General features: G+C 46.8%; 2 protein-coding genes across 4 annotated transcripts; one reads left to right on the top strand and one right to left on the bottom strand.

Annotated features, from left to right (window-relative positions):
• Positions 1–6,399: 6,399 nt before the first annotated feature.
• Positions 6,400–11,347, top strand: DERL3 (derlin 3). Of its 3 annotated transcripts, none has more exons than XM_057411338.1 (7): positions 6,400–6,503; positions 6,651–6,716; positions 7,328–7,401; positions 7,874–7,967; positions 9,197–9,392; positions 9,814–9,904; positions 10,437–11,347. In XM_057411338.1, exons 1-7 carry the CDS (start codon positions 6,411–6,413, stop codon positions 10,531–10,533), a joined length of 711 nt encoding a protein of 236 aa, XP_057267321.1. In that variant the 5' UTR covers positions 6,400–6,410; the 3' UTR covers positions 10,534–11,347. The 3 variants fall into 3 exon arrangements, with proteins under 3 accessions (XP_057267321.1, XP_057267322.1, XP_057267323.1); XM_057411339.1 differs by having other exon boundaries at positions 6,401–6,503; positions 6,654–6,716; XM_057411340.1 differs by lacking the exon at positions 6,651–6,716 and having other exon boundaries at positions 6,401–6,503.
• A 2,220-nt stretch (positions 11,348–13,567) lies between these two features.
• SMARCB1 (SWI/SNF related, matrix associated, actin dependent regulator of chromatin, subfamily b, member 1) lies at positions 13,568–25,811 on the bottom strand. Its single transcript, XM_057411320.1, has 10 exons — positions 25,568–25,811; positions 24,085–24,196; positions 23,393–23,422; positions 21,894–22,023; positions 21,184–21,321; positions 20,376–20,503; positions 19,643–19,809; positions 19,025–19,215; positions 14,833–14,964; positions 13,568–13,931 (listed from the first exon to the last, which is right to left on the bottom strand). The coding sequence occupies exons 1-10, from the start codon at positions 25,658–25,660 to the stop codon at positions 13,892–13,894; spliced, it is 1,161 nt and encodes a 386-aa protein (XP_057267303.1). The 5' UTR covers positions 25,661–25,811; the 3' UTR covers positions 13,568–13,891.
• Positions 25,812–26,024: the final 213 nt, after the last annotated feature.

The raw sequence follows: 26,024 nt of genomic DNA, 5'->3' as shown, positions 1-26,024 counted from the left end.
TTCCTTTTAGCAGCTTTCCAAATGATAACTGTATGTAACTTGTACAAGTTAACAGCTGCTGACGCACTGTTTGGGAAGCATGTATCAACAACAGTAATACACTGGAAAAGGACAGCTCTAGTTTCTTCCTGCTGCCTATTCTGAATGAGATCAAGTTTGGATAGATGTCTTCCAGGAATAAAACCACATTTTCTGAATTAGGCAAGAGCTTTCTCCTTTATCCTAGCATCTTATAAGAGGCACTGCCTAGTGTGAGTCTTTGTCCTCTCAGGTGATGGCGTTCAGAAGTTTCAGGCTGTGGCTCCTGGGTGGAGTGTCCCTGGTTGTGCTAGTCACTGAGCTGTGTCATGGGAGCCTTTGAGCTAGATGGGGATTATTCCATTTCTAGCTCCTTAGGCAGAGGCCAACATGTCAAAGCATGTATCTAGTTGGATAAGAGGCTAGGGAATGCAGCTCACACCTGGGCCTGAGTACCATGAATCTGCTTCATCTGTCTCATTTCTGTTGCAGCCAAACATAAAAATGTATCTGTCTGCAATGACCTGGTCAAGAACTGCCTGCTTAGACCATTGCATTGTCTTATTTTTCCCAAATAAATATGTGCACACTCTTCTATTTAACAGGTGAAAGCGGTATTCATCACAGCCCAAAGGTAATCCTAGAGGCTCTGGACACCAATGCACAAGGGCAGATGCAGTCAGGGGATGTGTTTGTATCTCCCGTTGGGGCTCTCACTTGGCTTGCGTCAAGCTTCTCCTTATTTCACCTCTGCCTTCCCTGAATTGTGCAGAGATACGTTCTCTCTCTTCAAAACCCATTCCCAGTGCTTTTATGTGGGGGTTAAACCAGAGAGCTTGCAATCTGTGCAATGAAGTAAAGCAACCGCCTGTGGCAGTCTCAGGTCAGAGAAGGGAAATAGCAGGTGAGCTTACGACAGCAACAAGAGATGAGTGAAGTCCTGCAGGAAGGTAGTGAGGTGCCTTGGACTGTGGCACAGGCTGCTCACAAGGCTCTCTCTTCCAGAAGGGGCATAAATTGGCTGTTGCTGTGACTACATCTGTGTCTGCAGCTGAGGTGGGAGCCCCTGGAGTTGTCCTCTGTGTTTTCTAGTAACAGCTGCCTTGATGAGGAGTGGATGGATGGATTTTTTTCTCCAACATAACATCTGTATGACTTGAGTTTTTGTGCTGACAGGTGTTCACAGTGGTTGTGTTTCTAACTGACTTCCTCTGCAACTTAAAAAACCAGCATTCCCGGTGTTCAGCCTTAGGGTGAGTTCTCACAGTTTCAGAGTGGCAGTTGGTGTGGATGAGAAATCTTCAGTCTCGAGGTCTGTCACCAGGGTATAACCACAACACTGCAGTTACTCAAACTGCTGGCTTTGGAAACAGTCACATGAACACAGGTTTCCAGCACTACTGTGGGAACCAACCATCCTCTTCCCTCAGATACTTTTTCACTGAACTCTAGTCTGTCATAATCAAGGTGGAATATGATGCCATGAGCATGGAGAGTAGTTATTTGGAGAATGTGATGGCAGTCTCTGCCTGTAATTCTCTGTCTGCAGTAATAAATAATAATCCCACTATTAGGAAGAACCATCAATGTGGTTCGATGTGCCATGTACTGAGAGGTGCCTATGTTTTAGAGTGTTTTTATCCCAGGATTGTCTGGACCAACTGTAATTGCACTGCAAGAGGAGAAGAGGCTTGAATCTACAGGATGAATTCTCCCTACAAATGCTACACTGTCAATCACAGAAGAGATCTGGAGCTGCTCCCTGGCTGGTTGTTGGCCGTCTCCCAAGCTCTGGTCTGGCTATTTCTGTAAACCCTTATCTCTTTCCTGTAAAGGCCATCACAGTGAAATACGAAATACCTGTCTGCTTGTCCTGACTCTTGCAGGATTCACTCAAATATGGAAGACAAATAGCACAAACAAACAAGCATCTTTCTCAAGAAACATCCTGCAGGTCTGCTGTTTTTATGGTGAAAGCAATGTTTATGGAACTTAGCTGTTAAAAGGGATTTTCTTTGTAGGAAAGGAGTGCCCGGCTGTGACACCATTATTCTCAGTTCCAGCAGTTCACTAACGGTCCTTATTAAAAAAAAAAAAACAAGATTTATCTAAGTTCAAGACACTGTATAAGAACTTCAGGAAATGGGCTTCATTGCAGAAGTTTCTCAGGGCAGGGACCCAATGCTGACAGAGCTTCTGCTACCACACAGACTCACTGGATGCCTTCCAGACCAGAGGAGATACGTGGGAGCTGAGTCCTCTGAGGACACAAGGACATATACAGCCTAGGGAACTAGCTGCTTTTTCTTGCCAGGATTTTTGGGTGTCAGAAGAACAGCTCAATGTTCTGTGCATTGGATCAGTAGTGTGCATTTACATCCTCCTGATAAGCAATAGAGCTTCTCTGGGAAAACTGAATACTAAAGATAATTGAAATACACTTTTCTCCATTTTCTCAGCCCATTGTGAGCTGTAGGTCATGTGTGGCTGAACTATTCCCTTTCCTCCCTTCTTTCTATCAGACACTGATGAAAGCAGTTAGTTGAAACTGGGTGACCTGAAGGCCAGAGAGCACAAACTGCTTAGCTGAAGAAAATCTCTGCTCTTGCATGCAGGAGAAGAGTGTTTACACTCTGCCAAATGGCAGTAAATGTCACTGAATGTTCCTGTCAGAGAAGAGGAAATTATGTGCAGCAGTGTGAGAGTGTCAGACTCATCCTGATTTCTTATTTAATGCTTACTTCAAATAGAGCTTTCAATTAGACCTGTCCCCTGGCCTATTGAGAGGCACCTGAGTCCTGCCTCTGATGAAAGCCAAAGTACAAATACCGTTTCTGACTCCTTGTAGGGGCTTTCAGGAGCTGACAGCATGTTCAGTTGTATGTGCTGCTGTTGTGAGCTGAACATAGACCTCTTTTTATAATAAACAAGCATTGTTTCTAGGTTCTTTTGTTGATTTGGCCACAGCACTTATGAAATGGATGTTACAAAATGAAGGTCCTTGAAGGATAGTCCCCACTGGCAGCTGTGGGAGGTGACCTATGGTGCAAATGACAGATCATAAGGCAGAAGAATTTAACAAGAATGATTAAGCACTGGGAAAAAAAAAACCAAAATCTATGCAGGGACAGACATTTTCTTGCTTGATGTCTTCAACTCATGATCAGAAGCTCGTTTGGAAGAGGTGCTTTATTTGGATATGTGATCAGGCTCTGCTCAAGAAGATTTAGGCAAGATCTTCTTATGATATGCCAGATACCAAGCTATATTTTTGAACTAAAAAACACAGGAAATAAAAATAACATAAACTTTGATTTACAGCAAACCCTGTGCAAACCCCATGTCCATGAAGGAATGAACTCTAAGTGCTGTCTTTAGTTTCTTGTTAACAAACAAACAAATAACACCCACCACCCAACCCCCCAGTCCTGTGTGATTCACTTTCTCCTGACTTTAGCCATCACACTGTAGAGGTAGCTGATCTGGGACAGGAAATCCTTCAATGAAGGAGAAAGAACTTATATATGGCCATTAAACATCACAAAGTAAACATTTCAAGTTATGATTACACAGCTTATCTATGCACAACAGGCTCATGGAGCCTTGCTTCCAAAGCTGGGGCAGAAACGCCTAGTGACTACTCTGAGGTGGATCTGGAGCTTTTGACACCTGTTGTCCATACCACTGAGGACTGAGTCCGAGAGCTGAAAGAACCTTCCAGAAAGGTCCCTCTGGCTGTTAGGGCTCATTTGCAGGGAAGCTCAGTGATGCTCTTTCTGAATCTGTTCCTAGTGCCAGTGTGCCAGGCATGCAGCAACGTCTTCTACACCAGAGCTGAGATGTCAGGAGTGGCATAGTGTGGGGAGCACTAGGGTGGGTGAGACCTCATACAGAACTTGCATAGTTTCGTATCTTGGTGCAGGGAGTCTGAGAGTGGGCAAGGGGCGAGAGGATGTCTTTGTTTTCAAATGAATAGAAGAACTGGGGCTCTACTGCACAGGTATGGAGTATTGCTCCAGCCAAGGTGGCCAGGGAATAAACACTTTCCATGGAGTGTGCTATAGCCCAGCTGGAGGAGGTGCCTGTGTGTCTTTAGCCCAGGTGTGACCTGTCACAGCAGGCAGGACACGTTTGCAAAAGGTCATAAAGCAAAAAGCCAACGGTGTTAAAGAGCAGAGGGCACGTGTCACCGGCCGGACACTCATCGAGCTCGTGGCTGGGGCTGAGTGAGCACCCCTGGAGAGGGCGCCAGTGCTTTTTAAGGTCTATGCTGCCAGGGCTCAGCTCCTTTCATCCTGTGACTCCGGAGAGTGCTGCGATGGGCAAAATGAGAGCTGCTGCCTTCAAAGCAAGCATCTGTTTGTTCTTGAAACAATCAGTGACAGCAGTTAGAGCTTGAACTCGTTACCGAGCCCAAAACAATTACGATAAAAACAAGTTCCAGATGGGTTCAAACAGAGTTGTTTTTGTCTTTACTAAATCAGAATGGATTCTATGTCTTCAAGTTCCTCTGGCATTTATGGACAGGAAACATGAATTACACACAATAATTCACTACAAATAAAAGAGATGAATGCTGCAACAGCCCATTTATCTTCGATCATGTGCCTTCTTGAGGTTTATGTGCTGGTTAACTTGTGGGGAGCATTAATAGGTTTTTTTTCTTTGTTTTCTAACTCTTCGCTATTTTGGTTTGCAGAAACTGAGACAGGAAGATATTGAGTTTCACTTAAGTTTACCTGCAACTCCAAACACTTGCATGTTCCTTAAAATGACTCCAGAAACAGAGAAAACGGAACAGAGGCAATAGGATAGTCTAGTAGCAGTCACTGTCTATGCGCAAAGCCATTCTTTTTCAGGAAATAAATGTTTTTAAATCAAAGCCAAATGAATGCACAGTGGTGAGTGTGCAACACACTCTAGCCAGGCATATTTTCTTGTGAGTTGGTTTATGAATTGTAAATGTTTACAGTACAACAGGTTACTATGACTGAGCCTGCAGATGCAGAATGGGTAAGTACTGTCTGGAAAAGAGAGTTGCCTCCTGTGCCACTGTGTTTCAGTTCTTCCTGTGAGAGACCTGAGCTAAGGGTAAAGATGGAAGTTCTTCCAGTTAGTCCCTCAGTCAGCTCCAAGAGCCTACAGATAGACACCTTTTCCAAAGGCCACCCAAAATGGACTGAAGTCTGGGCATCAGGCCTGTTTTATGGAAACTGAATTTCTGTTGTCTTGGGTTTTGAAAGCAATGTTGCATATTGACATGAATTCAACTGCTTCCAAAAGGAAGGGGAACCCAGGAGACGGCAGGCAGCAGCTGTACATCAGCCCTGCTCAGACCTGTGCTCACATCTGCCCTGGGGCCCTGGGCAGGAGAACTGCACAAGCAGGAAATCAGCAAAAATTTCTGCATGGTGTTTTTGTTCTGGCAGTCCCTCATTCCTCCTTGCAGCTGAGACAAAGAATCTGGGTTTGGTTCGGGGGGGGGGCTTTTAATTAGATTCCATGATTTTATAGAAGGGAACATGTTGGCATCCTCACAAAGGTGCATCATGTGAACTCAGCTAGGCGGCTGACTGTTGTGATGTTGTGGAAAGAAATAACTCCCCAAACCCATAAAATGTGACAGGGATTGTAGCAAATACTCAAGCTGCCCCTGGGTGTTCTTTAGTGCATGAAGTCAGCTTGGCTGAGCTCCAAAGGGAGTGAGATCATGAGCAGGAAGCAGCCTGGGAACTGGGGGTGTCAGTGAGGTTTGTTTGGCCTATTCCAGTGTAAGATGGTGAACTTCCCGATGTGTTCCATAGCTTCTGCCCCTTCCCCCCATGAATCTTACAAAAGAAGGCCTTAAGTAGAAGCAAGTAGAGTTCTCCAGTTTTGGCTGGCAAACAAAGGAAAAGAAGAGAAGTGAGAAACTAATGGCTTTTGTTAGGTTCCATGCAATGTCTGTTTAGCACATAGTCCTCCACGCAGAGTTTGTGGGATTGATCATTTGGATTCTCATCTCTGTGGAGCTAAGTGAGACAGCTCTAGAACAATGACCTCCTTCCAGCAGAGATACTCCCAGTGTTCATCTCCATACTTGGTTCAAACAAGGAAGGAATCACAGGCCTTGAATCCAGCTTCAGGCTGGCATTACCCGCAGGCAGCAAAAGCAGATAGGAAACCTCTAATCCCACATCCAGAGGAGCAGGATAATTACCCATTTATTTCATCCATTATTCATTTGCTCTCAGTTCTTGGACTCAGCTGCCCCTCCTGCTTGGCTGTAAGCTCTGCACTGTGCCCCAGTGCAGCTCCGACCCTGAGCTGTCTGTGCTCTCCCGGGAGCAGCCATTTCTCAGCACCACAGTGCCTGCAGCCCATTGTCCCCCGATGTGCTGTTGCTGTGCGCCATGGCCTACCAGGGCTTCGCGCAGGAGTACCTGGGCATGCCGGCCGTGACGCGGGCCTACACCACCGCCTGCGTGCTCACCACCGCCGCTGTGGTGAGGCCGAGAGCGGTCCTCGCGGGGGGAGGCTGTGGTGGGGCGGTCAGGGTCCCGGAGGGGGTGCTGTGGTGGGGCGGCCAGGGGGCTGGCTGAGGGCAGTGGGTACCCGGCAGCGGGTGGCAGTGCTCTGCCTGTCTCCCACAGCAGCTGGAGTTCATCACCCCCTTCCAGCTGTACTTCAACCCCGACCTCATCTTCAGGAAGTTCCAGGTGAGGCCTTGACCGGGCTTGGGGGCCCCTCGTGCCCCTTCTCAGCGAGGGGTGGGTGTGACAGGCTGGGCCCTGGCTTTGTAGGGTACTCAGGGGGTGCTTTACGATCCAAAAGGGCTTCTTTCCCATTGCTCCAACCTTCTGCAGCTCCTAGCAGGAGCTGTGTTGCCAACATGGTGGCCCCTCTTGTCACAAACACAGTCTTCCCCTGCCATGCATCATCTTGGCATTTCCTTTTTTATTTTGCTTGAAACCTGTCTCTTCTGTGACACCGAGGTGTTTGGCCAGCTGGTGTCAGGTTGGGTGGGGAAGGTTTTATTGTAGAGAAGCATGAGCACTGATTTACTTTGGCTCTGGGTGCTGAATTGTGGCTGTTTGTCCCTTTCTGAAAAGCTGAGAAATCTTTCCCACACCTGGAAGAGCAAGGTACTCTGATATGGGCAATGAAGGGGAGTCTGGTGTGAAGGTGGTGGAGCTGTCTGTTGTCCTGGGGTACTTCTGAGTGTACAGGGGTGTGACTGGGCGTCCCCGGGGGGGTGAGTGAGAGCTGCTGTACCTGTGATGGTGAGAGACCTGTCTGTCCACCTCCTTTGCTCTCTCTTCTCTTTCAGATATGGAGGCTGATCACCAACTTCCTCTTTTTTGGGCCACTGGGATTCAGTTTCTTTTTCAACATGATATTTCTGTATCCTTTGGTCTCGGTGAAACTCTCTGCTTCATTTTGGCTTAGATGTGATTTCACCCTATCCACCTTCCTCCCCAGGCTAACTTGTCTTGGTCTAGGGCTGTGGTTCTTTTGGTCTGAAATGAAGCCAGGCCCCCAACAACTGTGGCCACCTTCTGCAGCTCCATCTCTGCTTGCTGCAGGGCAGCCCCTGCCAGAAGGCTGGAGAAGCCATCAGCACTGCTGTGGCTCATACTGGAGAGCAGTGCCCATTCCTGGAGTGAGCTCTGGCTGGAGCACAGCAGTTGCCTCTTTCTTTCCCTGGGGTCAGTGGTATGAGGTGATGTTTGCACTGTTCTGCTCTGGGGCTGACAGCTCCTGTGATGAAATAGCTCACAGTGGGTTTATTCCCTGTAAGTTGTGCTGTGGGGACACAGGGTGGCCAGCTGTTAATTTCCTATACTGCAACCCCTCCTTTTTCTCCCGCTCTCAGGTACAGGTACTGCCGCATGCTAGAAGAAGGCTCCTTCCGTGGAAGGACAGCTGACTTTGTTTTCATGTTCCTCTTTGGAGGGTTTCTCATGACAGTATCCTTTTGAGTTGGCCGAGGCTCTTTGGTGTTCTGATCTGTGGATAGTGTGGGTCTTGACTGCTAGCTTTTTGAGTCGCAGCTGCATTGTGTGGTTAGTAGCAGGTACCTGCCTGTTGAGCAGGACAGCTGGCTTATGAACCTTATTCTTGTGCCCCAGGCTTGTGCCCTGAGGCCTGGGAGAGCATACAGCGGAGAGTGTTCTGCCTGTACAGCACAGCTCATGTTCCTTGCCTTGCCCACCCTTGTCTCCTGACCTGTGCCCCCTCCCTGTCCTTAGAGCAGAAGCACATATGGGAAAAGCTGCCTGTACTTTTGTTGCTGTCTGCAGAAGTGCTGATGCATCTGGCAAGGCAATGGGCTGCCTGATCCCGAAGAGGACATGTGGCAGTGTGCAGGGGAATCTCAGCCTTGCAGGAAGCCCATTTTTTCACTGTGTGAGAAACCATCCAGCTGTGGCCAGGCAGCTGGGTCTGAGCTCTGGTGAGGAGCACACTGGAGCGCTGCTACCATTGGCATGAGGCTGCTCAGAGCTGCAGCTGAGGGGAAGAGCACAGGGCTGTATGGACAAGGAGGGAAGTGTCTGCTGTCAGCATGTCGGGCAGCGTGAGCTCGGCACTCCATCCCTGCAACCTGCCAGTGGCTGTCATACATCTCAAGTTCTCTTATTGTAGGACAAAATAGTCTGGGGAGAAATACCTCCTTCCCAAACATAAAACCTTTTCTGAATGTCTTGCTGCTGTCTTATCAAATGGCTCAGGACTGTGCTCCCCATAGAGCTCTGCATGAAGCTTTATTTGCTCTCATGGGTGTTGGCCATTGCTGGGTGTTTGTCAGTGTCCAGGAGCCCACAGCAGCCATGCACTTGGCCATATGTGGATTTGAAGTCCAACTGCAATAAGGGCAAGGGAATATTTCGCCTTTGTCCATCTACTTGTGCTCTGGAGAAGAGGGTTGTGAATGTCAAGAGCAGCTCACTGTTGAAGTTCACCTATAGAAGGCAAGTGTTGGATGTGAGCTAGTGGCTAATATGTGCCACATGTCCCAAGGGCTGTAAGAATGTGAAGGCCCTTCTTTGAAGGTGACTTTTATGGTAACTTTGTGGAGGTGCCTATATTAGCTGATTAGCTGCCTGTAGTTCTGGGTTTCCTAGTCACAAGGTACCCTGTGCTGCCTGGAGAAGGTGCACGGGGTGGGTAGGCCTTTCCTTGACTCGATAGTTCCTAGCTATTTGGACTCTTTGCCAGCCTTTTTTTCCTGGGCCAGGCTTTCACCATCATGCTGGTGTATGTGTGGAGTCGCAGGAACCCTTATATCCGCATGAACTTCTTTGGGCTTCTTAACTTCCAGGCCCCCTTCTTGCCCTGGGTCCTGATGGGATTCTCTCTGCTCCTGGGCAACTCCATCATCATTGACTTACTGGGTAAGTCAAAGCTGGTGGGTGCTGGGGACAAGGGCATTTTGCAGCCACGCTGTGCTCCAATCTCAGATGCTCCTGGATTGCTAGCACTGTCTCTTACTTTAATCTTATTTCAGGTGGTGGGTTTCCTAAAGTGAGCTGGCTGAGGTTGCTGGGTGGCCAGCCTTGTGCCTCAGCTCTTGATGTGTCTTCCCCAGGGGCTGAAGTTGGATATAGTGAGCTCTGCTGGCAGAGTCTGACAGGCTTGTGTGCCCATCGCAGCAAACAGCCTGGCCCTGTGGAGCTGCAGCACTGGTGGGAGCTGGGACATGGGTACACAGCTGATGGATTCTTGTAGATTCCTCCTGCTTAAGCTCCCAGTGGCTCTGGTTCAGCTGGCAAAGGAGTTGCAGCTGGGGCTGACCTTGGTCACATCTCTTCCCAGGGATTGCTGTGGGTCACATCTATTATTTCTTGGAAGATGTTTTTCCCAACCAGCCTGGAGGAAAGAAGTTGCTGTTAACCCCTGGCTTCCTGTAAGTAAAACTGATTCTGGGCTTTCTGTTGTTTCTCAACCTTCAGCAGACTGTGACAGTGTGGGGTGAGCGTAGGATGCAATTGCATGCTGTTAGCACCTCATCTCAACAGTTTGTGCCTCTGCTGCAGAAAGCACTGGCACGTTGCACGTTATCTGCGTATGTACACGAGGTCTATAAAGCAGTTGCTGGTACCTTAAACTTTGCTAGTTGAACTGGAGCGCTCTTGCTGCTTGTGGAAATGCTAGATGCAGGTAGGATTGTTTTTTGATATGTTTCTGTACTTTAAGAAAGCAGAATACTTTCAGCTTCATGCTGAGCACCAAAACTGACCTAGAGATCAAGGAAGCAGGTACTGTCATTGTTAGATACTGATCTGTGCTAAAGAACAGGTAGTGCTGGTGCAGAGGGCAGGTGGCTGAGGCATACAGCCAAGCTCTGGGAAAGGCTGGGATGTTCCTTGGAGGGCTGGGTGCTGTGTCCTCAGCTCACTCTCCTAACCTGCCTGGTGGGATGGCATGTCTCTTACCAGGAAGATGGTATTTGACACACCGGAGGAGGATCCCAACTATAACCCTCTCCCTGAAGACCAACCTGGAGACCAGGACCAGAACCAGCATCCACAGTAACATGTGGGACTCTTCTATGTTGCCAGATTCCTCTTTTCTGGATGGACCGATACTGTGGCCCAGAGATCCTACTGGAATAACATCAGTTGACGTTCTGATGTGTCATGTTTCACTGTTTGTATGGGTAACCCATTTTCCCCTTGTACGAAGTGGTTCCAAAGAGCTTTGCACATAAGAACTGATGAATGCTCATGGAGGTGTTCTAGGGACAGGGACTGGAAGCTGTGATGGCTCCTCAGTTACTGGGGAGTAAGTATCGAATGGGGTGTTAAACCAGTTGCTCCTTCTCTTGCTGTTTGATTTGATGCATGTCAGGTCACTCTTGCCCTCTGTAGAATGCTCCTGGCTCTCCTGGTTGTGGGCTTTCAATGAGGTAGTACTCCCAACTCTATCATGGTAGAATGTCGCTCAGCCTCTTCCTTGCCTCTCAGTCCCCCACTCCTTCTTGGTTTTTGTTTCCAAAGAGTCTTTACATTAAAGTCTTTATTTTTCAGTAGTGTGTCCATTTCTGCCAGGGGCAGAGGCATCAGTTCACCAGTTCTCATCAGGACTTGGATCACAGCTGCCAAGTTGCTTGTTTGGGCTTTTCTTTTTTTGGTGGAAGCAAAGTTCGGGCTAGCTGGAAGATGTCCTTACCCTCCTTTGTCATCAGGACTGGAGAGCATGAGGGGGGTGTGTGCAGGGGGTTGTCTGTTAGAGAAAGGGATGCCTGGGAAAGGACAGGGGACAGAGCTGGATGCTTGATCCATGCAGTGACTGGAAGTAGCACTTGAAACTGGTAATAAAGGCTGTCTGCACATGCAGTTTAATTCCACTCTTGTTGAGTTTTTTAGTTCTGAAACTTAAACATCTGAAATTTAAGAGAAAGCAAAAGTTAGTCCCTACCATGAACAGCTGTATGAAATGGATTTGATCATTCATGCTAATGCAGTGCACTTCTCTGCTTGTACCAGACCTTAAAACCTTTGGAGTGGATTTGTAAAGGTTGTTTCTTAGGATAGTTTCTTTGGTAGTGTTGCTGTCTGCTCAGCTAAACACACTTGAAACCACCACTAAAGCTACCCAACTGTGAGCAGCCATTATCCAATTAAATAGAACGTGACAGGAGTCTTCTGCAAGATGGAACCAAAGCCCCCCCTCCCCTCTGTGAGCTTCCCATGAAACCCCTTTTTAAATGAAAAAATCAGACTTCATTTGACCAATTGATTTGCCACACTCATGTTTATCTCTGCAGGATGAAAGACCTGTACAGAATAGCAATCTTGTTCTAGAACACATAGTGGTAGTGAGGGCTAAGCAGCCTCAGACTTGACAGGTACTTGCTGTGTGCTTTGCTCATGGCCTAGTAACACAGCTGGTGTTTCAATCCTGGTAAAAGTTTGCCTTTAAAGTCTGCAGACATTCTGTTTTAAATGTCTTCTGGGATGGGTTTTTTTGAATGCAAAAGCCAGGCTACACTTTTAGCTAGGGTGCTACATTAATCTCAGGATTTATTTGTAGAGCAGGAAAGCCACTCGCAGCTGTTCCCGAGTAGTCCCAATACATAGAAAAAGCTGATTTAAATATTCATCTTCCTGGGACTTGCCCCTCTGGACTGTCCTTCCTTGCCCCTGGCTGCCTGGAGGGACAATTCGTGCAGCTTCTATGGGCTTCAGGAGAGCAAGGTACTTGTAAGTCCACTACAGAAGCTGCAGTCCCTGTGTGTCTGTACCCAGTTGCGAGCTTCAGGATGGGTAACCGTAAGGTTCCCAGCAATTCAGAAATTGTACTGCTTGTGCTAGTTAAAGGCTATAGCAGCCTCATGCTTGTTTTGGTCAAATTTCCTGAAGAGGCTGCTTGTAGAAGTACTTGATCATAACAAAGAGAGGCTGAAGCGTTCTTAGGAAGTGTTAATCCGTAAGGCAAAATGTGTTCTACATGGGAGGCTGACATATGCAGCACAGGCCCCAAGTTTTGTTTAACTTGCTGAAATAACTTTTCAACCTTTCTAATAAGGAATAATAGAGTACCACTCTGGCACAGGAACCCAGAATAACACTGCAATATTATTGCCAATTTTTTGGTTTTCATGTCTAACATCTGGAAACAGTTCCCTCCCACCCAGGAATCAGAACTGGCTCTGCTATTCCTCAAGTCTAAATATGATAAGTTAAGACTGGAGAGTGTTTTTTGACTGTGTGTTAGCAGTGTGGGTGGATCAGCAAGGACTGTAAAGCCTATTGGCTTTATCATAAAGGCCTGAATGTAGTAATGCTTGGGCTGTCAGCAAAATCTGCCCCTGCTTGCAACACTCATCAGTACTGGCAGTGAAGGGCAGGAACTCTTATCAAAGAGCTGGTGTACCTCAACAGCGAGGTACATTCTAATTAGGTTTTTAAGTAAGCTTGACTTTTCTAATCTCACTTCAATGGGTTTCTGTTTTGAAACTCCCCAAGGAAAGGCAGGTTGTTTCTAGGATTGCAAAAGCCTCACACTGCAGTGCTAAGGGTATTTAAAGACACCCACTTTTGCTTTGGGTGCTCTGTAACTGGCAGCTGTATGTGGTGACAATGACCACAGCAAAGCCACCTGCTGATGCTGCAGGCTCATTAATTGCATGCCTCAACTTTTGTACCAGTTCAGAAACTGTTGTCTTCCATATGTGGCCTCCACAGAAAAAAGGGTTCACCACACTGCAAGCTGACATCTGCCAGAAAGCAATGTTAAATGACTGCAGTTAACCTGTTCTACCCTGGTCAAGTAAGCCAGCTGAGCACCTCACTGACTTCCTCACAGACTGCAAAGTGTAGCAACACACCAGTCCTTCAGAGTTGTTTGCTGCTTCTGGTTTTAAGTCCCATTCTCACTTTCTCCTGTTTTATCTGTTGAAGTAAGTACTCAATTTCCACCAACTTCTGGGAAAACTGAACACATTCAAGTGTTCAGTGTTATACCCAAAAGCATTAATATTAGGTCCCAAGCCTGCTCAGTTACCAGAACAGCACAAAACTGTGGTAAGATTCACCAATCATTCAAACTTACTGAACTCAAAGTAGTTTGCATTCCTTTTATTTAAAAAGTTGTCCTAATAGTGCATGTTGCACCTATACAAAAGAATCTTTACACTGTCCACACACAGGTATGTAAGGGCTCCAAGAGCTGCCACAGGTCTCAGCTAGATCATGTGCTAACACAGCGTTCTTGGTACGTGGCATTTAGGTGGAAAGGGTGGGGGAAGAAGTCAGCAGTACTGGGAACTCTTGGCAAGTGGAATGTGTGTCCCCTTCAGGGACAAAGACCCCTGCCAATCCTAGATCCATTTGGGGAGAGGAGTAGGGATGATGTCTGTAGGAAGAGCACCAGTGTCACAATAGGAAGATTACCAGGCTGGGGCAGTGTTGGCCAAACGTCTCATGCGCCTACGAGAGAGAGAAAGAGATACAATGAGTGCTGTTTTACAGGCATGGGAAGTCCTACAAACACCAACACTTTTGGGGAGGCTGCCACAACTTTGTGTGCTCTGTGGACAGGTTTATTCCCTACACAGGCTTCTTGGCCGCCTGAGGCTGCACCTGTTAACAAGGCTATGACACTATGTTCAGTAACAGCTTTTAGGGCACTTTGCTTGAACTGACTGCTACTGAGAACTATTCAGCAACCATAGTTAAGTAGCAAAATAATAATGAAACTCTTAATCAGCAGTAAAAAAAAAACAACACAAAAACCAAATTCCTGGTAGACTTCTGGGCCAGCATATTTACTGCTCCCACACTGTATCTAGAGATTCTAGCAATTCACTTACTTATATCTGTCAAGAGCAATATCACCAAGTAGGAGCAAGTGCTCTCGACTGCCTGTCAAACATTGCTTAGGTCTCTGGTGGGCAGAGCCGCTCCTAGAATCATAACAGTGCTGGAGCTGGAAGCATGGCCATTCCTACATCAAACAGCACTTTGCCCTACATAAAAGGAAGCCTTGTGGAAGGATTCTAGGTAGCATAACAGTGCATGAGAATCCAATATTCTTTATGAATGCCTTCCTATAGAAACAAATCCCCCTGCATGAGCAGAGAGCCCAGGGAAAGGACAAAAAAAAGACAAAAGGAAATTTAGCTTCAAGCAGGAGATGGTTAAAGTAGAGATTTAAATATTTGTGGAGCAAGGTGATAAGAGTTTTAATATCCTGAAGCTAAAGGGGTAAGAGTTTCTGTGGTGTGCAAGTTTGAAATCCTGCCAGCTGGCTCTCGGTAGAGAAAGACAAACATCAAAGGTTAATTTCTGTCTCAGAGAAAGGCAGAACTGTCTGAACGAGTGGCAGCACCTTGTATTTCTGTCCTGGTCTCTGATCTTCTTCTCCATCTCGGCATCTGTGAGGGTTTCCAGGAGAGGGCACCACTGGTCAGCATCCCCCGTGTTGCGAATAGCAATTTCCACAGTCGGCAAAGGGTTCTCACTACATGGCAGTAAAGAAGGCAACAAAGCAACATTCATCAGTGGTCTCGGAGCACTCCTCTGGGTTATGAGCCCAGAGGCAAGACACAAGGACAACAGAGCATCATTTACAGTGTTTCATTCTTAGCCCCTCTTAGGACAGTCCCCTTGCTGGAAGCACACCTGGGACTGATGGTTGCGATCTTGTGGAGCCCAAAGCTTCTGCAAGACCAATTATAACCATCTCCTTTCACCACCATAGAGGAGTCTGTCAAACAGCCATGGCTGATGCAATTCTCTCCCACAAAGGCCATGCTGTAAGTAGCTGACAGTGTTCAAACCTCACAGGCAAAGTTCATACCAGTTTATTAGTGCTGGAGGCACTGCACCCAGAGCAGCAGCTGAGCAGAGGCTGGTAGCAGGGCTCCCTCTCTGTCTAGCTTTGCTGCTCTGCAACTCTGTCTTCCTACCTGCAGTCTGCCTAGCACACCTCTGACAGCTCTTCCCTGACACAAGTCTGGCTTTCTGGGAGCCTGATAGTGGAACACACACTGTTCTCCCAGTTGCCATGGAGCGGGTAGTCTTTCAGGACCTGCTGTTGCAACCAGATGCTGTGGCTACTCCCTGCACATGGAATGAAACACCAGGCTTTGTCCCAGATCACAAGATCTGTCCTCAGACAGATCTCTGCCCTGACCAGCTGCATTATCACATGCACAGAAGTATTTACTGCCTCACCAGTGGCTTTTCAGTAAAAGTCAACAGGAACTGACCAGGAGTAGCTTCCCAACCATTGACAGTGGGGCCGGAAGCCCAGCATAGAGGAGCCTCAGAATGTAAATGTTTGCTTTGAATTCTAGAAAGCAGCTTAGCCTGAGCAGCACAAAGTGTGTGTGTGAGAGGAGCACTCCCCAGGTGTGTGCACACATCCAGCCCCCTCCCCAGGGACCTGCCTCCCTGCACAGGGTTTCAGTACTCATGAGCAGCCCTTTCCTTCCCCCAGGAAGGGACTCAAATGCTAATCGTCATGGGAACATCAGCCTCTGCATCAAAGTTATTCATCTGGAATAACAACTCCTCAAAGCAATGGTACAATGAAAAATTAATCCAGAGCCTTTGGTATCTGATCCTGGGAGGAAGCTCAAGTCAAATCCACTTCCAGTACTGCTTATGTCCACTAAGCAATACTCAAACCCAGGAATTTCATCTTAGCTCCAGACTGCTACACATTCCAGGCTAAATGCTAGACCCTAACTGGCTTTTCTGACTTGATGGCATGGTCTCAACCTCATTTACTGTGCTTAACACTGAACACCCACTAGAATTAAGTGGGGGTAGGAAAGCTGGCCTCAAACATATCACTTAACTGCAAGCCAGCTCAGATACCACATTTCCTTAGCAAAGAATCAGAGATAAACTGAATAAATCCTCCCCCATCTCCCAACCTCCAAAGAAAGGCAGCTCTTCCTCCCCTGTTATTTTCTGATTAAGAGGATGATGGTGCTGGCAGAAAGACTGAAGTGCTGCAGGATTCCCAGTAGAGCAAGACACTCCCTCTGCAAGGGTCCAGGTCCCTGGCAGTAGTGTCCACAGGTATGTCTTCTTTTGGAAAAGGTGCCTCTCTGTATATGTAAGTTGGTGTATGAGAGAACTGTGCCACCACTCGGGTCTTTCAGGCAAAACTCTGGCTATGAGCTGCTATGTGTTGCCACTAGAAACACTCAGGACAGAAGCAGGAATCATCATAGCATGCCATCCCCCCTGAAAATCCCACAACCACCAGTTACCTGTCTACTTCCATTCCTGCCCCTTACACTGGGCTTGCAGGCTCTCCTTGTTTTGCACAGAGCAGGCAGCTGAAAGAACTGCCCTGGCTTTCATCAGCTAGACGACAAGTTTCACCTCTCCCTCAGATGATTAAGAGGCACATGACTTCTCAAACCCCCAGTCCCTTGAGATATTAAGGTTATTTTGATACATCTAAAGCAGACCCTCTCTTTACATCAGTGGAATGACTTTGGAGCAACCACCACTCCTGCGGTTTGGGAATTCAGGAACTAACCAACCACAGAACCCAAATATCATTAATCACTGTAAGGTTTCAAAAGTACTCTTTTGCTGGAAGAACAAAGGGAAGAAGGACATGTTTGTAGTATGACACAAAACAAGGTTTAAATTAGATGGCTCTTCCTCTCTGAATAGCTCATGTCTACAGGCTTTGTTCTGTTGGGGTTGCCTTTCTAGTTCTTCATTCTCCCCCTTGCAATACTGCCACAGTCTGAAGAAGGCCTGACTTCACCTGTCTGAACTACCCCTAAAACAAAGTCCTCTTCAGTAACCATGGGCAGATACGTGTTTTTAGAGAGAATAGTGTGAAGTTGGCACTAGTATTATATACTTGAGAGAGCCTGGGCAGCACTGACTAAAACTTTACGTGCTGCAGGTTAGAGAGACTAACAGGAAGCAAAGGGAGAAATGACCATCCCACCCTTGCAACAGTTAATATGTACACAGATTCATTTCTCAACCCAGGTATCTGCAATACATGGAGAAGCACAGGAAAGAGAGAACATTTAGTGTTCACTAAATGGCCCTCTGATACACCAAGTGACAAGAGCAAGGAACAAATGCCCTGTGTGTTGGGAGGCAGCATGCTAAAAAGTTGTCCAAGTAAATTAACTGGGAAGGTAAATAAATTTTGAGTAGAAAAGGGGGCTTCCTGGCCAGCATGGTATGAACAGGGCCACCTCTCTACTTCAAGCCCTAGCTCATGTCTTTGTTCTAATAGTCATCAGCAGGGAAGAAGAGTACTAAAGGTATCAGATTCCCATCTACCACACTTCAAGTGCCCATTCCTTCTCAGGAATGCATACCCACTGTTCTGTTGTTACAGACAGATGTGGTCCCATGCTGGATCTGCAGATGTCAGTCAGCTGTTGTAGATGGAAAGGTAGAGGTGACCTCCTCACCTCCATGAGGTGAAGGGGCATCAGTGGGATGGACTTAATTCCCATGTGCTAAAGAGTCGCTTTCCATTTTTTAGTATGAACCACTCTGGGAATCATTTCAGAGCCAAGTAGCTGCTGTGGAAGATTTTCAGGATAAAAATAAACCTCCAGAGGAAGTGGAGTGAGACAAGTGGAAGAGCAACTGGTCCAGAGCAGATCACTGTTTTCCACAGAAGGTTGACCTGACAGGAAACCTTCAGATGGAGGAGGAAGTAGCAGAGCCCACAGCAGCAGCCAGCTTCTCCCCACACCAACTACTCCCTGCCCCATCCCTGAAGCAGGACAGGGCTGGGCATGTTTCCCTTTGCTGCTTCCCATCCTGCTTCCCTGACCTGACCTCTACAAAACTGGTGTCTGCAGTACCATTCCCTCACCTCATCAAATACATCATTTGCTGAACTCTCAAACTCCCTCGACTATCACCATCACTTGAGGTCAAAAAACAAAACCTTACAGCACACATTAAGGTATACTCAGAGCTGCAGACTCAGCAACATGCTGAGGGTAACAACATCAGTACAGTAACTCACCACAGAACACGGCACAACTGGAAATGATTATCATTAGGAGACAAGTTACAAAGCTGACTAATCAAACCTGACACTGCTGTGTTCCAGCTGTGAGAACAGCCTGTGATCAAGCCAACTTTAACTCAGCCAGGGGAGACAGATATAGTTTCAATCAGTCTTAGTTCAAAACACCAAAGCTTGAGACAGTGGATGGCCCAAATCAGGCAAAGCCAACAAAACAGAAAAGCATCTGGAGCTCATCATTAGCAAACGTTAGAAGAGGGAGACACAAGGTCACTGTTAATTACAGCAGCCTTTCATTCTGCACTGAAAGCTGACGCTACAATATTTGGTCCTGAAATTATTAGACACAACAGGGAAAGATACTTGAGCATAAGCACAAAAAATGGTAAGGAGGACAGAATGGGTGCAAGCCGTAAGGACCAATTTCCAATGAAACCTTCTTCCTCAGGGCAGCTGTTCAAGGATTCACTGATGCCAACACCCATGAAATGCAAACACCCCCCTCCCCCACAGCCATAGCAGGAAGAGAACAGTTCTGTACCTGAAGGCATATGTCTTCTGATGCCAACTCAGCTGTCCCCGGATGCTGTAGGCAATAGTAGTGACAAACTCCCCACCCAGGCCAAGCTCTGAGCACAGCTTCAAGGCAAATTTCTCTGGTGAATTCTCCTTCTCTGACATGTCCCACTCAAACTGGTCTACAAGGGAGATGTTCCCCACGTGGATGTTTAGCTAGAGACAAGGAAAGAAACAGATCATTTGTTTCCATTCTCACAAGTTAGTCAAAGGTAATTTAGCTGAGGAGGCAGAGGCTGGAGAAGCAGAGCAGTAACTCTTAGTTCACTGCATCTGCAGAGCTCCTTAACTGAATTCTTAATTCCAGTAGCATGAGGAAAACTCAGCTTCACTCACTAAGGTTTATTCTTCCAAAAGATGACATCAAAGTATTAACAGAACAACTTTATCATCTCAGGGGCTGGCACATGAATGCTTAATAATCTGCCACATTGGTTCCGTTCTCAATACGAAGGACAAATTCAGTCTGGGCACAGGACTGGAATTAAGAGCAACTTTGCACTCAGGGAAGCTTTTTGTGCTTACTCCCCCATAACATAATCAGAGAAATCCAAATGGTTCAGCTCTTGTTCTACTGTATTACCTTAATAATAACTCGTTGGTCTGACTGATCCTCAAGGATACTGTCAGTTGGGTAGGACTCTATCTGTTGTCGGATGGCAGAGGCAATAGCAGGGACAAAGGTCAGAGGATTCAAATCCAGGTCATCACAGAGAATCTCAGAGAACATTTCTGGGGTCATTAGTTTTTCTGATAGAGAACAGAATGAACAGACACTGTTAACTTTCACAGAAATTAATGTCTGCCACTTACAAATACACAAAATTAATCCCACAGCATGACAAACAAAATCCCAAATGTATCACCTTCTGCTTTTAAATGGGCATTTTGTATTAAGTTCGTAAGGACATGCACTCCAACACAGGTGCTTACAGCCTCCTACAGCTGCTCTGTGGAGACAATGTAGCTATGGTCTAGTAATTCACATACATAAAGAAGCCTACACATTAAATGCTTTGTATTCAGAGTACCTCAGCCAACAGAATAGTCTCAGTCTGCTGAGCTGATGAACTGGGTCAGGAAAATAAGCCAGTTAAACTCTTCTGATTACGTGTGTCCAGAATGACTACAACCCATGGAACTGGCAGAGCATTCACGAAGAGACACGAGAGCTGAACACAGTTTAAAGTAGGACAGCTTTAAAGCTCTGTGTATATGGGGCACGGACATGCATGCTCATGCTTATGGTCTCTTCATATTTGGTGATAGATACAACTATATCTCTCCAACCTCAAGAAACTCTCCTTCCTACATACCATTCATGTTCCACGTAAATGCATCTCTGAGTTTCTGCCCATCAATTTCCATATCAAGCCTGATTGGAACCAGAACCTCCGGCTGGGACGCATTCTCATGGATCACTGCTGGGTCATGGTCATCAAAGCTAATATGAAAAGCAACAACACAGTATATTCAACTAGCACATGACATCTGGCATCCACAGAGGGCAGGCAATGGGCAATGGTTGTGGGAAGCAATCCTCACACTCCCAACTCCCCAGTCAGTCTTTAGACAGACTCCTCAACAAAAGCTTAGAGGGCTATGACAACCAATACCAGTTTATCACTTTTTGTTACACCTATCATAATACATTCCTGCAAATAAATCAAGGAAGCTTTCCAGGGTTACATTTATGTTGGTTTTCTCAACTTTTGTAATGGAAAATAAGTTAGTCATGAGCCACAGCAGCATTTCCCACTGAATGAACTAGATCAAAGTTACTGGAATATGCCACCAAGAGGCACCCTGTCCTTTACAGAGTGGGTTTGCAGGCTCCTCAAATGACAACTGCTCAGCCCATCAGCAAAAAGTAGAAGGAACTCATCAGGAAAAGAATGAACAATTTTCCTGACTAAAAAGAAAGCCTGCTCTCTGAGCCATGGCTGGCAGCTGTGAGGAAGAGCCTCAAGACACAGTTTAACTATGAACCTCCAAATTAGCAACTTGTATTAACTGACAAAAGACCTACAACTCCATGATTCATCTCTAACCCATCAGCATTACCCTGGCAGTGTGTTATTTGGGTAACTGTTTCCACTTTTCAGAAGCAGGAAGCTGTCTCACCACAGAGGGAATGTCCTCTTCTTATCCCTGCCCATGCGGTTTCTGTTAATGGTTGTTGAGCACGGCACGGCATCCAGGTGGTGAGAGCTGTTGGGCAGCGTTGGCACCCACTGGTTGTTCCTCTTGGCCTTCTGTTCTCTGAAGAAGGGGATTGTATGTTAAACTGCAGCCCTTGAACAACACTGCTACTAAAGGAATGGCACCGTTTTAAACTTTCAAAGTCCTATTATGTGTTCTTGCTATTTTATTCTGGAACTCTAAACAACAGTTCCACTAAGTCATGTTCCACACCAGCCCCTGGGAAGCCCATTCTCCAGCTATAACTCCAGGTGCACCACTATAAATACTAAGTTCATATTTGGATTTTATGTCTGTATTTTATAAAAGGACTGCTGAGAAATGCAAGGTCTCCAGAAGGCAGTACGTGCAGAGAGTGTGTTCTGGAAAACATCTGGTACAGCTGGAATGCAGTGATTTCAAAAAGAGCTGTATCATCAAACATTTATGTTTTTCTTCCTGTTGTATGTGGGCAGTAACCCAACCCTTCTGGAGATCTTCATTTGCCCAACACTGCAAACAACTGTTAGCACAGAGTGGCAAGCACCCCCAGCACAAGGACCTGGGTTTATGCAACTTCTCATGCTCCCTGCCCAAGCTGACATCTTCCAAGCAGCTCCCTTCTGATCTTGGCCCTCACTGATGCTGGTTACCTGAGGTAGGTAGGAGGTTCTGTGCTGATAGACACTGCCTTATACTTCTCATCATTTCCATCCAAGATCTCTTCCACTTCAGAGGCCTTTAACAGCGTCACACTAGTGGCTAATGTTGTATAGCCATGATCTATTATCAGGAAAGATGCACATAAATAACATGGAAAAGTGTTATACAGCAATGTAGCATTAATAGGCTGCATGGTGAAAAGCTCCCCTGTTGCTGCAGAAGGGACTAACATCAGTTACCAAGTGGTACAAGTGTGTGCCCCCAAAGTTCTATGGCTTCATTTATCTTCTTGTAGAAATTTAACTTTCAAAAAAGGTTTTGCCATGGCATTTTGTACACATGGGATAAATGGAGATGACAGAACTTTCCACTGTCATTTCCAAGTTGCCAAAGCCTCCACATTTCCTTACACACCAAGATGCTCCACTGCTGGGGTAGGTTACTTGCACTGGAGTAGGTTACTAACACTGGAGTGACCAGAAGCCTAGCTACAGTGCCTAGCCTGGCACTAAAGAAACATAATTGGGTTTTGACTTCCATCTAAACAGGAATAAACCTGACTTTCTTGGGAGCAGGAGTGGAATGTCTTAGTTAATGTATAGCAATCCCTACCACAAAGCCAACTCAAAAGACAAAAGCAGTACAATACCTTGGAACGGGTGCATAATGTTAGAGCCAAGATTTGCGAAAAGGATCAGTATCTCTTTACCTTGTACATCTTTCCTGTTCATGCTCTGTTAAAAACATCTTCCACTGGGACTAAAGAGTCAACACACAAGGAGGGCTAGAATTACAGGAGCTTCTCTCACATACTACCACTGGATAAACCTCCTTTATCCAGGGTGCAATTTATGCATAGGCCCTGGTCATTTCTGCTATGGAATTTACTTAAGATGGAAAGCAATGCCACAGAGCCAAAATTTCAGGAGAAAAATTAATTATTACTAATACATATATTATTAATTAATTAAATTAATAATACTAATACTAATACTAATACAACTAATTATTATCTAAATTTTGAATCTAATGTGATTTCACTTAAGGAGAGGAAGAAAAACAATTCTTTCCTACCCAGAGTTGCCCTTTGCAATGGCAAAGTTTAGCTCTGCACACCTACACCTGCCACAATGATATAAAAATCTCTTCCATAGCCTTCTGGGAGAAAAAGCCCAGAAAACAATACATCCTCAGTGGATTTAAAGGTTAGAAATGGAGAGGCAACAATCAGTACAGAAGCTGGTAAGACTTGGGAAAGGGGCAGAAACCTCAGGACAGCTCTGGCTGAATTACAGAGACCATCTGCATTTGAGAGTCCTGCCAAGGTTCTGAGAAAAACTTCAGCACATGATCAGATGCACAATTAGGGCAGCCACAGAAAGAGATCAAGAGGAACAGGATTAGACAATCATATATATTCTAATAGCACAAAAGGTCGCAGTGGAGATTCTTCTAGCGCAGCAAAGATTAACATGCAGATAAGACTTACATCGTCTGGGACTGTGAGACCGCTGGTTTTCTGTTGGGGAATAAAACAAGAAAAGAAAGCAACAGGTCAGCAGGATACTTTACTTGGAGGAAGGAGACATAAGTCCAAAATTAACCCATATTTTTATTATGCTCTAGTCTAAAGAGCATACAACAAATCACACTGCTGGGAAATTTAACTGCTGGTTATTAGTCTTGCACCAAAAATAATACCGAGGCATATTCTCACTGTGGCAGTCACATCAGCAGCAATACACCACAGCAAATTCTGGCAGGCATGAATATTCAGTCCCTGCAAGAAGCAAAGTTAAGCAAACACACACATTTCCAATGTGCCATCCTCGCAACATTCCTGCCTGCTTGACAAAAGACACAAATGTGCCCTCTTTGTCAAAAAAAAACCCACCTCTTCTGAAACATGGTATTGATTTTGAGATGTGGCTTTTGCTTTATGATGGATGCAGCCAGCCCCAGGAAAGCCATTTTAGAACGTTTTTGATCAGTTGATGGTTGGTGCCAGGCCAACACAAGAGCTACCAGTGCCACCACTGCAGAGGGCTCCATCACTGGAGCAGCCTGAGGCCACTCACGCAGCCCTCAGGGTGCACAAGCTTCTGAGTCACCAAAGAGCTTTTCAAGGCAAAATTTCAGGTTTCATATAACAATACTGGGAATGTTTACTCATCTTCTCACCATGTGAAGAGGCCACTATCTTCTTCCTTTCTTCCACTGTGGCTAGTCGCCTCCAGAGTGAGGGGTATCTCTTGTACAGGGAACCCCGAAACATACGCAAGTAGTTTCCCACCTACAAGAAGAGAAGTGGAGACGTGGCTGGTGTTCCTGTGTGGCCTGGTGTTCCACTCAAGAGATTTTTGTCAGAAGCTGAAACAAATTTAGCTTTTTGTGATGGTAAACGGGTCATCCCAAGAGGATTTTTGTAGGGTTTTTTACGAGATACTGATATACTGGGTTTGGCATTGTGGGGCACCACAATTTTCATGGCAATACGGAAAACTATATTCTGTATTTCACTAGTCTGATATTAAAAATTTCCATGCACTGATAATCCATTTAATAAGGAAAAGAATCCATTCCTTTTCATGTAGTTTTGAACAACCTAGCCTTTCTTTACCTCTATTTCATTTCAAGGCACAACGATCAGTAGGAATTAAATCAAACCGGGCACCCAGCTCGCTCACATTCCAGCTTTTACTTCAAACCTCTGTGCCGTGTAGACATAGCTCAAATACAGCAAATGCCCAGAGACGCGTATTTTGGTTTAAATCCTTGGCACATGCAAAATGTGATCACTGTCAATAATCCTCTTTCAGATTAGTTTACCATCTGTAAAGCAGTTGTGCTCTTCCTGGTACAAGATGCTCACCTGTGCTGAGGGCTACAGCAGAACATGCTGAACAACAGAACTATTTCTAGTCTCTGAAATCACATTTTCAGACTGGCAGCATATTGACAGGCTGCGACAGAGTAACACTCTTATCCCTCATCTGACAAGGCTTATTTTGATCTTAACTTTTATTTGCAGGTAATTTTTAATCACATCTTTCGCTCCACAGTGCTCATCAGCAGAAATTAACGGTTGATAAAGGAAGTAACACGTTCTCCCCTTCCATGTGCCTGGCATGGCAATCTCACAGACTAGCTACTGCAGTTACAGCCAAACTCTATGTTTCACGGGAGAGCACAAGAGGCTTTTAGTCCCTGCTCAACCCATACAGCTGCCCGTTTAATTTATCCAATATTCCCCTGTTTTGCATCAAGGGGTGGGGGGGGTAAACCATGCTTCTTGCTTCAACGAGGCTCGTCTTCAGGCCTGGCTCTGATGGTGTTACCGAGCACCAAGGCCGCTCTGTCACTTTACTACCTGGCGGCACGTCAAAGAATCCGAATCTCTGACCAAACCCGCTACAGAAGTCCCCGGCAGCACCCCCCGGAGCGGGGCCTCGGAACCGGTCTCCACGTACTCCAGGAGCGGCCCTCGCCGGGAGCGCTGGTCCCGGCCCGGCTGAGCCCCGCGGGCCGCGGGAGGGGCCCCGCGGGAGCTGGAAGGCTGCTCCCCGCCACGTCCCGACGGGTCTCCCCTCTGCCCGCCCACCCCGAGCTCAGTCCCCCGACAGCCGGCGCGGCGCGGCGCCCCGCGGCCTCCCCCGGGCCGCACCTCGGAGCCGATCATGTAGAACTCGCCGTCCTCCTCCAGCTGGAACTTGACGGGCTTCTGCCCGAAGGTCTTGCTCAGCGCCATCATCATCATCGCGGCGGCAGCGCCCGGCGTCCTCAATGGGGGCTGCGGAGCCGGTAACACCGAGCCAAGCAACGACGGGCGGCGCCGCGGCCTACTCCAGCCGTCGCGGCGCGCATGCCCCGGCGGCAGGCGGGACGCGCTGAGGGGCGGTGCGGGCAGGCGGTGCTTAGGAAAGAGGCGGTTTATTGGCACTTAAATACAGGCAGGGCGCGGAGCGGGGCTCACACTGCGGGCGGGGGGACGGGCAGCGCTGTATCGGCGCTTACAGTAAGCGGGGCGGGCCGGGCCGGGCCGGTATGGTATCGTATCGATAGCCCTGCGGTGCGGGGGTCATCCTCCGCGACACCGGCCCGCTCGCTGCGGTGACTCCAGC

This window comes from Pezoporus wallicus, unplaced genomic scaffold (assembly GCF_028554395.1).
Source record: "Pezoporus wallicus isolate ANWC-B61680 ecotype Strahan unplaced genomic scaffold, APGP_CSIRO_Pwel_v1 contig_6401, whole genome shotgun sequence".
NCBI classification, from domain to species: Eukaryota; Metazoa; Chordata; class Aves; order Psittaciformes; family Psittacidae; genus Pezoporus; species Pezoporus wallicus.
This window is presented reverse-complemented; position numbering and strand designations above follow the sequence as displayed.

Coding starts and splice junctions, on each gene's coding strand:
- DERL3 (XM_057411338.1), top strand. CDS start 6,411: ATGGCCTACCAGGGCTTCGCGCAGGAGTACCTGGGCATGCCGGCCGTG. Junction 7,402..7,873: donor TTTTTCAACATGATATTTCT/GTATCCTTTGGT, acceptor TCCCGCTCTCAG/GTACAGGTACTGCCGCATGC. Junction 7,968..9,196: donor TTGGAGGGTTTCTCATGACA/GTATCCTTTTGA, acceptor GATAGTTCCTAG/CTATTTGGACTCTTTGCCAG.
- SMARCB1 (XM_057411320.1), bottom strand. CDS start 25,660: ATGATGATGATGGCGCTGAGCAAGACCTTCGGGCAGAAGCCCGTCAAG. Junction 22,024..23,392: donor GTCTCACAGTCCCAGACGAT/GTAAGTCTTATC, acceptor TCCTGATAATAG/ATCATGGCTATACAACATTA. Junction 20,504..21,183: donor AAGAGGACATTCCCTCTGTG/GTGAGACAGCTT, acceptor TTTTCATATTAG/CTTTGATGACCATGACCCAG.